Source organism: Bidens hawaiensis, unplaced genomic scaffold, assembly GCF_021521415.1.
Source record: "Bidens hawaiensis isolate Kalapana, Puna unplaced genomic scaffold, B.hawaiensis_p1.1 tig00022546_1, whole genome shotgun sequence".
NCBI lineage: Eukaryota > Viridiplantae > Streptophyta > Magnoliopsida > Asterales > Asteraceae > Bidens > Bidens hawaiensis.
The window spans coordinates 264,192-280,358 of NW_027493517.1; the positions used below are offsets into that span (position 1 = coordinate 264,192).

Consider the following 16,167-nt stretch of genomic DNA (forward strand, 5'->3'; position numbering starts at 1 on the left):
GCCCAATAATCCACCAAACCAAAAAAACTGATTTGCTATACGGACGGAGCAAAACATTGCTAACTTTTTTTTTCTTTTAATTATTACTAATAATAATAATAATAATAATAGTAATAAGCCATGTAAGATAATTTACATAATATTTGTTGGGTTTTCTCATAAACAAAAAAAATACCACAACACTGTCTTGTTATCTGAACATGTTATATAGTCTTTTGATCATTAATTCCAGATGTGAACAGATGTTTTCATCCTATCATCCAAGTATTGTCTAAGGTAAATTACACTTATGGTCCCAACATGGCATATTTTATTTTTTATCATTGAAGTGATGCTAAAAAAATATATGTTATAGTTCAAAAATAACATATTAACCTCTTAGTTAAGTACTTATAACAACATTAAACACCTTATGAACTACCACCATGATTGCTATGGTCCTTTATTTTGAAATTTAGTTTGTGAGTTCATCTTTCTCACAAATCGATTATGACCATAATTTAGGGGTAACTTAAGTAAATAATTTTGTGCCATTTTCCCTTTTCATGGTTATAAAACCTATCCATACTTTCGATTCCGATTTGATATGAAAATACTAAGAAGAAACCTGTATAAGAAACCTAACCAATTTAGCACTTGATTTAGTCAACAAATATGATACAAATCAAGTCTCTCAAAATTAACAAATATGATACCTAATCAAGTATCACCAAATAGAATACATAATCTAGTCATGCATAGAAATTTATGAAGATTTTATAAAAACGAGCTGGGTAAGAAAAAAAATGATTATCTTTAGCAGATTAAAATTACTAAAATTTGGCAAAACGAGTTGGCAGGCATCTTTTAGGTGGCAGACATGAAGCAACTTTTGTTTAACACTTCTAATAGCCCAGTTCAGTTTATCATGAGGTGAAACAATCAGGTTCCGATTTAAATAAATGTCCATATTCGGAAGGTGAAAACGAATAGACTCTCTATTCGAGTGTGGTTTTCTAAAAGGAATACTGTTGTAGGTTCGTCGGTTTGTTGTTTAGTCAAGGGTACGAAGAGACTAGTATCTTCTCACTTGCTATATTTATCCCGTCTTTGCTCTCACGGTTCGAAACTTGCTTAATATCCACAAGTACTCTTAGCAATTTGGAGAGACAAAATTCAAGGTACTTTATGGGATCATCCTTAAGGTCCTTAAGTTACGGCGACGCGTTGTTACAGCGACGCGTTGTTGTATTTGAAAGACAAGAAACAAAGTTTGATTATAAAAAGTCAAAGGGTAAGGGTATCTAACTACCAATTGTACTTCAGCTCACAACTTAACAGCATAGGTTTGACTCCAAAGGCCAAACACCAAAACACGCACAATCACAAACATGAGCCGAAAGAGAGACAAGCCCTATTTCTCCCGCCACGCGCCGTACAATAACCCTAAGCGCCGCCGCCCTCACCCCGTCGCCGACGACTACTTCCCATCATCATCCTCCGATCACACCAACACCAACACCGCCGTCGTCATCACCGGCCTTTCCTCCGGCTGCTCCGTCCTCGATCTCAAGTCCAGATTCGAGATCTACGGCTCGATTTCCCGGACACGCATGGATCCCGGCGGCGTTGCTTACGTCACGTTCCGGTCAAGAGACGCCGCTGAATCTGCTGTCGCTGCCTCACTCGATCCTTCCTTCGGCATCACTCTCAATTCCACTAGAGTCAGTAATTAATAATTTCGCAATATTATTTTTGTATTGTAACAAACTAACCAGCTTTATCAGCCTGAGTGTTTGGATAAGTTTTTTCTTTTTTAAGCTGTTTTATGTTTTGTAAAAACTCTACTTTCGGTTTTGCGAGTATTTAAATTGGAAAAAGTTAAAAACTGAACCAAACTGAACTTATAGATTTTCTGTTTTTATTTTTGAATTTTAAGTTATTTATAATAAGTTAATATATAGTTAACCAAAATTTAGGCATAAATTCATTTCTTTTTTTGCCAGTTTTTTTTTTTGTCCCAAAATTATGAATCCTAAAGGCAGAACCGAAGAAACCAAAAGTAAAAACTCATAAACAAAATTTTGTTTTTTGATTCGGTTTTAGTCCATAACCGAACCGACCCATTTAGGATTGGGTTACTGAGTTTAAAGTTCTACAAAATACTAACAGACAATGTTTAACGGTTCAACGCTAGCTAATGGTAAAAATTGTGTGATGTTGCAGGTGCAGGTGACGTGGGCGAGTGATCCAGTGCCCCAATGGAGGGAAGGAGTTAAGAAAGGTTCATCGTCTTCTTCGAAGTTATTGAGGCCGGAGTTGCCGTTAAGCAGGCATGGAAGGGGGAGTAAGCTTGGGTCCGCGATTGTGAAGTCCAACGATGAGAAGAAGGATGATGATGGAAGAAAAGATTTGAATGTGGGATCTAGAGGTAGGGAGATGGTTGCTTATGATGATATTTTGTAATTTAGAAAGATAGTTATTAGCTTCTAAGATGATTTATGCATATTGGCTATTGTATAACTGTATAATGTATGTGGATCTTGATTTGAGAATTCTTGATGATAGTTAGGGGTTTGTGTTGGAGGAATCTGCCAAACAATTGAATAACCGAAAGCAATAATAAAATTGAACCTGTGTCGTGTGTAATCACATTGCCTTAAAAGCGATTTGAGCACTACCGGGGTACAAATAGATGTTGCCAATCGCTCTCCAAGGTTTAGCACAGAGATGAATTGAAGTATTCTTGTGTACTCAAGAAGAAATCAATGATGAAGATTGGATGAACGTATGATCAGAGAGTTGTTGGGGATAATGGTTAATCTAATTAGGGTTAATATAAAAAAGAAAAAACTGTTTTTCTTTTATTAACCACCGTGAGTATTAATATATATTAATTTTATATTTAATAATATTAAACATATGTTGACTTATTTTATTCTTTTTATTCCAACAGTTTGTACGGTTTGGTTTTAGTTAAAAAGTTTCGGTTAGATCGGTTTGGTTAAATATGTAAAATGGTTTGGTTATGGTGCGCTTTATACTTAGTTTAATACAAATTTGAGCTTTGATGTGAAAAATTTAGGGTTGTAATAGTATAGTTTCTTTATTGTGTATAGCAAACGTATATGTTTAACGACTCTGTTCACACAATCTGTTGGAACGAATGCTAACCGATCACCGCAATACAGCAACTCCAAGTTTGAATGGTCATTTTTTTCGATTTGGTCACCAATTATTCAGTTTTTCTACGAACTCTTGTAAATATTCAAATTCGCTTCTCCTGGTGCATACTATCTTGGTAAAGAAAAGTAAGTGCTTTCATTTAATAAGTACTATTTAAAACTACATCAAGGGGGCAACTAGTTTTATTTTTCACTAAAAATGCTATAAAATGAAATTAGATGGTAAAACATTAACGCTGTGTTCCCAAGTTTAAATTAATGAAAGAAGAGAAAAGAAGGGAAATTAAGATAGAAAAGAAATGAAAGAAAAGAAAATGATATCGTGTTCACGAGTTTAATGAAAAGTGTTGGAATACCGTATGCCCGAGACACATAATTAGGTTAATGTGGCTAGCCGTGTTTGATCCAAGTCGGGTCATACCCAATAACGAGTTAGACACACACCAATTATGTATTTGTTAAGATAAGATCTATAAGACAAATACAGAACACGACACATTCAGAAAAACGGGTTTCTGAATAATTACTTGAAAGTGTTAAATAAATTAATTGGTTAATTTATTTATTCAAATAATTATTATTGGAATGATTATTTAACTATGTGTTCTTTTATAAAATGGTTTATAAAAGATGGGGTGTTTATATATTTTATAAAGTATAAAATAAATAATAAAAAAAAAAAAAAATAAATAAATAAATATATTTGGGGCCGGTTTTGGGTGGGCCCCACACCCCATGGTCTTGGTCAAATCTTGTCATATATTTGGTGGAAGTTGAGTGTTTTTACTTGACAAAAACCTAACACCATGTTTGCATTATGGTGGTGTAATGATAAAAGGAAAGATCAAGATCAATATACATACTTTTTCAAGAAAACAAAATAAACACAAGTAACAAAACAACAACCTTTTTCTTTCTTTCTTTGTTTCTTGGTTCGGCCGAAATCAAGAAGAAAGATTCGGGTCTCGGTTTTTCGTGTTCAAGCTCCCTAACATAGCTCGGTGTGTGTTGGAGGCTCGGGGTATATTCCGTTTGAGGATTTTCCCTTTGAAAGTCTAGCATCAACATCATCATCTTCTTCAACATCAACTACACTCTTAAAAGGTTAAGAATGTAAGTGTTTATAGTTTTGATAGTTTAGTTTTTTCCGTATCATTTGATCCTTGCTTCGGGTTTCTAATAAATAGATTATTGGTAATCTTATGACATGAATAAACTAGGTTGTTCATGAACATATCTTATATAAACTTGTAATATATACATATATAAACACATGGATACATATGTTTAGTTTGTAAATATCACGCTTCCGCCTTAATTAATGACTAGTTAAAGTGGTTAACTAAGTTATAAATTCCATAAGTTCCATAGAAACCCAACAAATGGCATCAAGAGCCGGGATACGGGAAACTAAGCTTCGGGTTCTCGGTTTTATATTTTTCCCCTTGAAAGATTTTATACAAAAATAAACATGCATGTTTTTTTTTTGTATTTAATCTTGTTATTATTTTGGCTTTGTTCAAAAAAAAAAATATATATATATATATAAAACCGGGTTAATGGGCCGAAGCCCAATTCGGGTGAAATTGGGCCGAAGCCCACTTGTTTTGGTTAATGGGCTAACCGAAAAAAAAAAAGGGAAAGAGTAAATGGGCCGAAGCCCATTTTTGGTTAAATGGGCCGAAGCCCATGAAACTTTCTATTGGGCCGAAGCCCATGTGTTTTGGACATATGGGCCGAAGCCCATAATCATGTTATTGGGTCAAGCCCAAATGGGTTGGGCTAGGCCCGATAAGGTCAAGGGGTTTTGGAACGGGTTCCTAAGACATAACGGGTTATGTTTGTTAAAACTAGACCGAGCCGTAGACCAAAATGGATGTTTGATTGTGGTTGATGTTGTGATTGTAGTTAATTATTCAAAGTTTCGGTTTGTAATAATTAATTAGGGGCTATTTTGTAATTATTTATTCATATGGGTATGTAATAAATAGATTATTTGTAATATCTTTATTTTATAGAAAAAATGTATTAGCACATTTGGTTTTGTAAAATTAAAGAAGATTGCAAAATTGGAAGTTTGGGCCTTATTGGGCCGGGTATGGTGATAATGGGTCTCACAAGCCTATTAAGGGGATTCAAGCCCAAAAGGACCTAAGCCCACCAATTGAGCCCAAATGAAAGCTTATGGAAGCTAAGGCCCAAGTTCAAGCCAAATGGATCACAACAGGGTTGAAGAAGATGCTCGAAGCATTTGGATGCGGGATCGAGTGGGAGCTACAACATCCATGTGTCATGTGTCCCTTAGGATCGGACCTAAGACACACACTTGTTTCGGCTAACAAGTGTGGTCTAACTTAGTGGCTCGTGTCTAGTATAATTGTGTATGCTTGTTAATTGATTGTTTGATTGTGTGGTTGTTAGATATTAGGATATCAACTTCGTCACATAGAATTAATTAACAAAGCATAAAACGGGTTCTAATAATTATCGGTAATTACGTGACACGTAGTTTAAATAAAATGGACTTATTAACTAGCCGTCTCACGCCCATAATAAAATGGTTTTATTATAAATTAGAATTTTGAAAATGGTTTCAAAATATCATGTTACTAAATGCATGTTAGAACATGATTTAAAGTTTTACAACTAGAATTATTAAAACTAAAAATCCCTTTTAAAATTAAGGATAACAAGTTAAACACCATCCTTTTGTATAACGCTTAACATATTAGTAAGCTCTTAGTGGGAAAAAGGTCACCTAACCGCGTAGAGTAAATTAATATGTTGAGGTAATATTGGCATATAAATGGGAAAAAGGTCACCTAACCGTTTGTATGTTGATATTACAAGTTGATACAAGTAGGACGACTTAAATTGGAACCATGTGAAGAGGGTCACCCAAGCATGGGGTCTAATAGGTGTTGATGGGATAAACATGCCGACACGAAATATGATTTCGAACCGGTCCCATAAACTCTAGAAGTTGCAAAAGGGTTTGCAATTGTTATGAATAACTACCTTGATAAACCGACAATGGGAAAAAGGTCACCTAACCGGAGTCGGGTTTGTCGTTGGATTCTAGATTTTAATTATTAATTATATTTGGTATATATAAAAGGGTATTAATAATTAAAAGGTAAAACACTAAAATGAACTTAATTAAAATTCTGCAGATGGCCGCACACGTCGACGACAACATAATCCCTAACGTCCAAAACGTATCTCTCCGATCTATTCTCGCTAAAGACCGTCTTAACCACAATAACTTTTCGGATTGGTTCCGAAATTTAAGGATTGTTCTAAAACAAGAAAAATTATATCATGTTTTGGAAACACCTATCCCCGAAGAACCGGAAGAGGGAACTGAGGTCGAATACATGAATTGGGTCAAACACACGGAAGATTCCATTCAAGTGTCATGCCTCATGTTGGCGACTATGGTTCCCGAAATCCAAAAGGATTTCGAAAACCATAATGCGTACGACATGATTACTCAACTTAAGGAAATGTTCCTTAAGCAATCGAGGGTTGAAAGGTTCGAAACGGTTCGAGCCTTGCATGCATGTAGAATGGATGATAATCAACCAGTTTCAACTTATGTACTTAAGATGAAAAGTTACATTGATCGCCTCGCCAAGCTCAATTGTCCCATCTCAAAGGAGTTAGCAACGGATTTGATCCTTAACTCTTTGTCGAAAAGGTTCGACACTTTCGTGTTAAATTATAACATGAACGGGTGGGACAAAAACATTGGAGAACTTCACTCAATGCTTAAAACAGCCGAGGCGAGCATGGGTAAAAGGGTTTTGCCCGTGTTTGCGATCAATGAAGGTAAATCCAAGAATCGATCTCAACCCAATTCTAAGGCTAAGGTAGCAAAAAGAAAGGGTCCTCCTGTGCATCTTAAGGGTAAGGGCAAATCACCGGTTATGGCAAAGAAACAAAAGGTTGTGGAACCGAGGGGTCATAAGGATGATCCTTGTTTTGGTTGTGGGGAGACCGGACATTGGAAACGCAATTGCCCGGTCTACCTAAAGGAGCTAAGAGACAAGAGGAATGCGGGGCATGCCTCGGGTAATGTCTTTATGATTAATATTGAGCTAAATCTTATTTCTTCTAACACATGGGTATTGGATACCGGATGTGGAACTCATATTTGCAATTGGTTGCAGGGGTTCAAAAGGAATGAAGACTTAAAGAAGGGCGAAGTGAGTCTTTTCATGGGCAACGGTGCAAGGGTGCACGTGGTCGCTAGAGGAGACTTCACTTTATCGCTTCCAAGTGGTTTGGAAGTTGTTTTGAGAAATGTTTTGTATGCTCCTAGTTTGACTAGGAACATTATTTCCGTGCACCTTCTTAGACAATGTAACTTTGACTTTAAATTTGTAAAATCAGAAATGCATGTATCATCTAATGGTATCTTTTATTTTAAAGCTGTACCAAACAACGGTATTTATGAATTGGTTCATGACAATACCTCAAATAGCTCATTATATCAAACTTCCACTAAAAGACTCAAAAAGGATTTGAGTGATTCCTACATTTGGCATTGTCGTCTTGGACACATAAACAAGAATCGTGTAAATACTCTCCAAAAGAATGGTCTTTTGAAAACAAATGAGTTAGGTTCGTTTGATGAGTGTGAATCTTGTATTCAAGGCAAGATGACCAAAGAACCTTTTAAAGGTACAAATGAAAGGGCTAAGGACTTGTTAGGTATCATACATACGGATGTATGCGGACCTCTCAAGCCCACTAGTAGGAATAGTGAAAGGTACTTCATTACCTTTACCGACGATTTTAGTCGATATGGGTATGTGTATCTAATGAAACACAAACATGAAGCCTTTGAAATGTTCAAGGAATTTCAAAATGAAGTACAAAATCAGCTCGACCGAACAATCAAGGTACTCCGCTCCGATAGAGGAGGCGAATACCTAAGTGATGCTTTTCAAAGTCATCTTAGAGATTGTGGAATTGTTTCACAGCTCACTCCTCCTGGTACTCCTCAACATAACGGAGTATCCGAGAGGAGGAATCGAACACTGTTGGACATGGTTCGATCAATGATGGCACGAAGCTCACTACCACCATCATTTTGGGGATATGCGCTACTTACAGCGGCTCGTATTTTGAATATGGCCCCGACCAAAAAGGTGGATCGAATACCCTATGAAGTGTGGCATGGAAAGGTTCCATCCTTTTCATATTTAAGGGTATGGGGATGCATAGTTTATATTAAACGTGACACCCCAAATAAGCTTGAGGCTCGATCCATCAGGTGTATCTTCATAGGATACCCAAAGGATGATATAGGATATATATTCTATGATCCTAGTGAACAAAAAGTGTTTATTTCACGCAAAGGATACTTCTTAGAAACTAGGTTCCTTATGGAAGGACCTAGTGAAAAAAGAGTGGAACTTGAAGAGGTTCAAGAATCACTGGATGATACACAGTTGGTCGATACTAGCTTTCAACACGAGGATGTTGAAGATGATCAAATGGTTGATCATACACACGTTGCTCGCAGATCTAATAGGATTAGTCGACCTCCCAAGAAATATGGATTTCTTGTGGATAATTGTTACTTGGTCGATTCGGATGAACCGATCTCCTACAAAGATGCTATGTCACAACCTGATTGTGACAAGTGGCTTGAAGCCATGAGCGCCGAGATGCAATCCATGCACGATAATCAAGTTTGGGAATTGGTTGATCGTCCACTTAACTCCAAAATGGTTGGATGTAAGTGGGTCTTCAAAAAGAAGACCGATATGCATGGAAATTTAGATACTTACAAAGCACGACTTGTAGCAAAAGGTTTCACGCAAACTCAAGGGATTGATTATGATGAAACCTTCTCGCCGGTCGCGATGCTTAAGTCGATCAGGATATTATTTGCCATTGCAGCTCATTTTGATTATGAGATATGGCAAATGGATGTCAAGACCGCTTTTCTAAATGGATATCTTGAGGAAGATGTCCATATGGTTCAACCTGAAGGTTTTGTCGATCCATCTAATACTGATAAAGTATGTAAGTTAAAGAAATCAATCTACGGGTTGAAACAAGCATCACGGATGTGGAATCATCGTTTTAATGAAGAAATCAAAGCGTTTGGTTTCGTCCAAAACGGTGATGAGGCGTGTGTGTATAAATGGGCTAGTGGGAGTATAATCATGTTCCTTATTTTGTATGTCGATGATATACTTTTATTTGGAAATGATATACCAAGTATGGAAAGCGTTAAAACGTGGTTAAATAGTCGTTTCTCAATTAAGGATCTTGGAGAAGCGACATATATCTTGGGAATAAAGGTCTATAGGGATAGACAAAGGAAATTGATCGGACTCAATCAAAGTGCATACATTGATAAAATCCTGAAAAGGTTCAGGATGGAAAACTCTAAGAAAGGTTTGGTACCTATTCCTAGAGGAACCGTGTTAAGCTCATCCCAAAGTCCTAGCTCTAAGGAAGAGCAGGATAGGATGAAGCATGTTCCTTATGCTTCGGCAATAGGATCTATTATGTATGCAATGATGTGCACCAGACCGGACGTCTCGTATGCTTTAAGCATAACGAGTAGATACCAGCACAACCCAGGTGACAGTCATTGGATGGCTGTCAAGAATATATTAAAGTACCTTAGAAGGACTAAGGATATGTTTTTAATATATGGGTCTGGTGAGGAGGAACTAGTCGTAAAGGGTTACGTGGATGCGAGTTTCCAAACTGACCGAGATGATTCTCGATCACAGTCGGGATATGTCTTCATTTTGAATGGAGGCGCTGTCTCTTGGAAGAGTTCGAAGCAGGATGTTGTCGCGTTATCCACTACAGAATCTGAGTACATCGCCGCTTCAATGGCAGCCCAAGAGGCTGCATGGATGAAAAAGTTCATCATGGATCTAGGAATTATCTCTACCATTCAGGAGCCCCTAGAGATATTCTGTGACAATGAAGGTGCTATTGCACAGATCAAGGAGCCTCGTGCTCATCAGAAAACGAGGCACATTGAGCGCAGATTCAACTACATAAGGGATGAAGTTGAAAAGAGAAAGATATGTATTCATAAAGTTCATACCGATCAAAATATTGCGGACCCACTCACGAAGCTCCTCGATAGGCCAAAGCATGAGGGTCATGTTTGTGCATTAGGACTTCGGTATTCTAGTGAGTGGATTTAATCTGTGTTTAGTGTTTGTATAAAAACGAATGTAATGGGTATCTCATGAAAATTAATTATGTTTTAATTTTTCAATGGGTTATGTTCTATATTTGCATGTTTAATCCATGAATGACTTATGTTGTTCTAAATGTCCGTAGTCGATCATGCTTGTGGGAACAAGTATGAAGGTAAGACTATTATGAACCCGGATTGGTTGATATTCATGTGATGAATATAAGGCATAGGTTTGCCACCGAGGTTCATAGATATTTGTGGGATACAAATATTGGACATGATCCGCTCTCAAGGATCACTGCATGGAGTTAGTGCAACTGATCATAAGTAATCCTTGAGTAAAGGCGAGTATCATTGTGTCCTTTGACCTGAGATGCATATTGGATCTGGTTTTTCATCAAGTCTGATAACTTGACTCTCTTCTTTGTTATTTCGGTAACACGATGACGTAAAAGAAAGAGCTCAGATATCATACGAGATGTCAACAAGGATGTATGCAGTCAAGATGGGATTTGTTCCTCTTATGTGTTGAGAGTTTAGATGTCTAAGGCCTGTTAAGTTAAATCATTGAGAGAATGATCACTCTGTGTCTCTTCGATTTGACAGGACATCTAGTAACAAAGGGATGTAATGATAAGACTTACCTATATCATATCAAGTATGGACTTGAAGGGGATGATGTTATTGAATGGCACTTAGTCAAACACACTAGGGATGGTGACCTGTTGTTAGGCGGTATTCACCATTAGCATTAACTTCTTATGAGTCTCGTGCAAGTGGGAGATTGTTGGAATACCGTATGCCCGAGACACATAATTAGGTTAATGTGGCTAGCCGTGTTTGATCCAAGTCGGGTCATACCCAATAACGAGTTAGACACACACCAATTATGTATTTGTTAAGATAAGATCTATAAGACAAATACAGAACACGACACATTCAGAAAAACGGGTTTCTGAATAATTACTTGAAAGTGTTAAATAAATTAATTGGTTAATTTATTTATTCAAATAATTATTATTGGAATGATTATTTAACTATGTGTTCTTTTATAAAATGGTTTATAAAAGATGGGGTGTTTATATATTTTATAAAGTATAAAATAAATAATAAAAAAAATAAAAAATAAAAAAATAAATAAATATATTTGGGGCCGGTTTTGGGTGGGCCCCACACCCCATGGTCTTGGTCAAATCTTGTCATATATTTGGTGGAAGTTGAGTGTTTTTACTTGACAAAAACCTAACACCATGTTTGCATTATGGTGGTGTAATGATAAAAGGAAAGATCAAGATCAATATACATACTTTTTCAAGAAAACAAAATAAACACAAGTAACAAAACAACAACCTTTTTCTTTCTTTCTTTGTTTCTTGGTTCGGCCGAAATCAAGAAGAAAGATTCGGGTCTCGGTTTTTCGTGTTCAAGCTCCCTAACATAGCTCGGTGTGTGTTGGAGGCTCGGGGTATATTCCGTTTGAGGATTTTCCCTTTGAAAGTCTAGCATCAACATCATCATCTTCTTCAACATCAACTACACTCTTAAAAGGTTAAGAATGTAAGTGTTTATAGTTTTGATAGTTTAGTTTTTTCCGTATCATTTGATCCTTGCTTCGGGTTTCTAATAAATAGATTATTGGTAATCTTATGACATGAATAAACTAGGTTGTTCATGAACATATCTTATATAAACTTGTAATATATACATATATAAACACATGGATACATATGTTTAGTTTGTAAATATCACGCTTCCGCCTTAATTAATGACTAGTTAAAGTGGTTAACTAAGTTATAAATTCCATAAGTTCCATAGAAACCCAACAAAAAGAAGAGAAAAGGAAAGAATGTTAATCATTTTATGTGTTCCCGAGTAGAAAGGAATAGAAAAGAAAGTTACAGTTTTACCAATTTATGAGTTCATCTCTTCTCTTCTCTCCATATCTTTCCAATTTGAAAAGAAATATAAATATACTAAAAACCCCTTCTCCTCATTTGTCTTCTCCTCATTAAAAACACTCGGTGGAACACCAATTTTGTTTATTTCTCTCTAAATCTTTTCTCTTCTCTCGTTAAAACTTAAAAGCTCATAAAATATAGATTTTGAACATCAACATTTTGAAAAAGATAATCTGTAATCTGCAAAAAAAATATATTGTACCGGTTCAAATTTCGTTGATGACAAAAATCGTGTGTTAACCAAGTGTTTTAACACAGTGAGCCTTGAGTCGCTAGGTAGGTGACTGACACCGTCTCAATTGCAAATTTTGTTGGTTATTATAAAAGAAAAAAGAAGCTAAAAAAAGTCAAAAGTGAGACTATTTGTTCGTGTTCCTGTGCCATAAATCCAGCAACCACGACAATAAGAAGCCGCCAAATCGAACTCCTGATTTTGAAACCACGCTTCAAGGTATCATATTCTCCATTATCTCATACTCTCGTTCCTATTTCTATTAAAACTTTTAGGGTTTAATTCTCAATATTACGCAAGTAATTAGGGATCATACGGGAGGATAATTATACCTGATTGTACATAAATCAATCATATACTTCTCAATGATTCTTAACGAGCCGACCCCGAATTTATTTATATTTATACTTATTTTTTTTACGTATTTTAATTATAATTTTTTATATATGCATTTACTTATGATAATTACTACTGATATAAAAATATGTATTAACTTATATATTTAATAATAAACTTGTCTTGTCTCGCGAGCCAGCTCGAGCATGACAACTGACAAGTGAAGCTCTAAACAAGCTTATTTTGAGGCTCTTAACATCGTTTAAGCTCGACTCGGTTTTAGCTTTTAGTGTGCCGATATTGAGTAGCTAACTAGCGGCTTGGCTCGTTTTCACCCGTAAATTGCAACAGAGCCAGTTTGGGGATAATTCGATTGTCAAACAGATTCGCGGAATGCGGTTGATGATAAGCGGATAGAATGGAAGCAGCAAATGAAAGAGTGCAAGATGAAGAAGAAAGACAAGAAGTATGGAGTTGGGGAGCAGGTACAGATGGACAATTAGGGAGCAGCAAGCTTCAAGATGAACATCTTCCTCGAATTCTACCTCTTCTTCCTTCATTGTCTCTTCTCTCTTGTGGTGGAGCTCATGTCATTGCTCTCACTCATGGTACTATTGCATACACATACTCACATACAGGTGCTAAATGGTCGTGTTCTCAGGTTAGTGGCTCCAACCCGAACACGACTCGTTTGCCCTTCTTTATTGTTTTCACACATCAATACTTTAAATATACATTTTTACAACAAAAATAACAAATTTGTATAAGACACTTACATTTTAAGTACAAAATATAATGTTAAGTTCTCTTTTAGTTTTAAATTTTGGCATAATTATATCCAACCAGTTTACATAAAACACATTTAAAAAAATAAAAATAAAAAGTGAATAGGTTAAACGGGCCAACCCGCAAACCTACCGGGGTGACCCTTCGCGGGTTCAACCTGAAATTGACCCAACCCCATTTACACCAAACATAAAGCCATGAATTTGTGTTAGATTCTTGTCGGGTTTTCGGGCCGTGTCGAAAATTCACACCCCTACACTGAACACATGATTTTGTATTATCTATGCAGGCAAAAAGGTGTTGACTTGGGGAAGAGGTACATCTGGTCAACTTGGGCATGGAAACCTTGTCAACAGCTTAGAACCAAAACCAGTAGAATATCTAAATAACTTCAATATAACCCATGTATCAGCCGGATGGAACCACTCAGGTTTTGTTTCAGGTCTGTTCTCACTTATCAAGAATCCGGTTCCATTTCAACACTTTCGTTTCAACCTGATCATGTTTATTTTTTAATAGAATGTGGGCAGCTTTTCACTTGTGGAGACGGGTCATTCGGTCAACTCGGGCTAGGTGATTACGTGTCACAAAATTCTCCAGCAAAAGTCTCGCATTTTGCATCGAGACATGTTGACCAAATCGCATGTGGTATGCGACATTCACTCGCACTCTTAAAAGGTGAAGATGGATACCAAGTATACGGTTTTGGATCGGGGAAACGAGGTCAACTAGGAATATCTAAAGAAAAAGTCAAACTTCTAACTCATCCACAACATGTTTCTGAATTGCATAAAGTCAGTGTTAGTGGTATCATTGCAAATGGAGATCATAGTGCGGCATTATCCTGTAAGTCAACAAAAGTCGAATCTTGGTCATTTGGAATTTAACTTTAATTTTATGTGTTTTTAATTAGCTGATGGGGATTTGTACAACTGGGGACGAGGGTTCGGTGGGACCCCAGACGTGTGTTGTCCCGATCGTGTGATTTCACATTTAACATTTAAGCAAGTGGCCTTAGGGTGGAATCATGCCTTGGTTTTGACAGGTACAGTTTTGACTTAAAAAGTGCAGTTTTGACTTTTTAAAGTCAAAATAATTCAAACTAAAACTATTGGTTTTTTATACAGATGAAGGAGATGTTTTTATGCTTGGTGGCAGCCATCATGGTGTTCTTACTAATCCTCATAAGGAAATTTTGGTCAACGGTATGTATAATCTTAAATTTAAATTGCATAATGGTCCTTGTGGTTTGATCATATATTCGTGAGAGGGTTGCTTTTAATGAAATCTGGACTAGGTTTCTAACGTGGAATTCATCACTTTCGATAAGTGTGAAATCTGGACCAAGTTCGCAATTTTTAAAATTTGGGGACCAAACTTGCAATATGGTCAAACCATAGGGGCCATTTATGCGATTTTCTCTAATATTATATTGTGTGTGTTTGATTGTAACCCTAACAATGTATTTTGATTTTCAGAGGGTCTAAACGAAGCCCGATTAACGGAAATTCCTGGGCTGAATGGGATAAAAATTGTGAGAGTTGCATCAGGATCTGAGCACTCGGTCCTTACCACAGGTATTGTGATTGGATTACTGGTCAAAATGGGTTCAGGTCAAAATCGGCCAAACTTTATTGCGGGTTGACAAATAATTAATATATAATATTGTGCAGAAAATGGAGAAATAATGACATGGGGATGGGGTGAACATGGTCAGCTTGGTTTAGGTGACACATGTGATCACACGTGTCCTCAGGTTGTAAGCATGGCCCAAAATGTTGCACACGAGTATATAACCTCGAAAGTCTACTGTGGAAGTGGTTTTACATATGTTGTTCGAACTTGGAGGCCCAAACAGCCTTGAAGATAGGCCCATAAATTTATTTAAAGTTTAAAATTTGTGTGGTCTGGTGTTGGTGGTGCAGACCTGTTGATGCTGAAGATGAAGTTGCTCGAGTACTGTTGGTGGGTATCTTTGAAATCCTGCTGATGGTAACTGACATGTCTGCTGTGAAGGTGAAGTCCATGGTGACCCCTATCAATGCAGAGATTGGTAGTCGTAGCATTTTTGGTTCGTAGTATCCCATGCCTTGCACCATCTCCTTGTAGTTGGTTATTGGGTGATTCAATTCACTTCTTCAACTACTAAGAATAATAGTTTTTCTTCCTATATTCCTAGGACACTTGGTAGGACTAAATGCCTTTTGATTTTCTTGACTAGATTGTGACGTACTCGGTGATTTTGTAGCATGACTGAACCCTGATCAATGATTCAAAGTGTGACTTTTTATTTAGGTCTGCAACAGCATCTATTGCATCACCATGTAGCAACATAACAAATTATGTTATTTTAATTTTTTTGTAACCTAATTAGTAAGTTGACAAATAAGGTGTGAATGTTGTTTGTTTCTTACATGTTGGTCTACGAATAAGTAGCACAACTTTGGACGCCTGCCTTTTGATATCCATTGTTTTAGTACCGAATGGTGATCCCTGGTTTTTGTC

At 36.6% G+C, this 16,167-nt stretch overlaps 2 protein-coding genes across 2 annotated transcripts; both read left to right on the plus strand.

The window, feature by feature from the left end:
* The first annotated feature begins 1,369 nt into the window (after positions 1-1,369).
* Positions 1,370-2,552, plus strand: LOC143565849 (uncharacterized protein At1g27050). Its single transcript, XM_077052704.1, has 2 exons — positions 1,370-1,703; positions 2,206-2,552. Exons 1-2 carry the CDS (start codon positions 1,371-1,373, stop codon positions 2,443-2,445), a joined length of 573 nt encoding a protein of 190 aa, XP_076908819.1. The 5' UTR covers position 1,370; the 3' UTR covers positions 2,446-2,552.
* A 10,742-nt stretch (positions 2,553-13,294) lies between these two features.
* Positions 13,295-15,549, plus strand: LOC143565848 (ultraviolet-B receptor UVR8-like). Its single transcript, XM_077052703.1, has 7 exons — positions 13,295-13,484; positions 13,952-14,104; positions 14,182-14,508; positions 14,576-14,707; positions 14,790-14,867; positions 15,141-15,239; positions 15,336-15,549. The coding sequence occupies exons 1-7, from the start codon at positions 13,295-13,297 to the stop codon at positions 15,524-15,526; spliced, it is 1,170 nt and encodes a 389-aa protein (XP_076908818.1). The 3' UTR covers positions 15,527-15,549.
* The last annotated feature ends 618 nt before the right edge of the window (positions 15,550-16,167 follow it).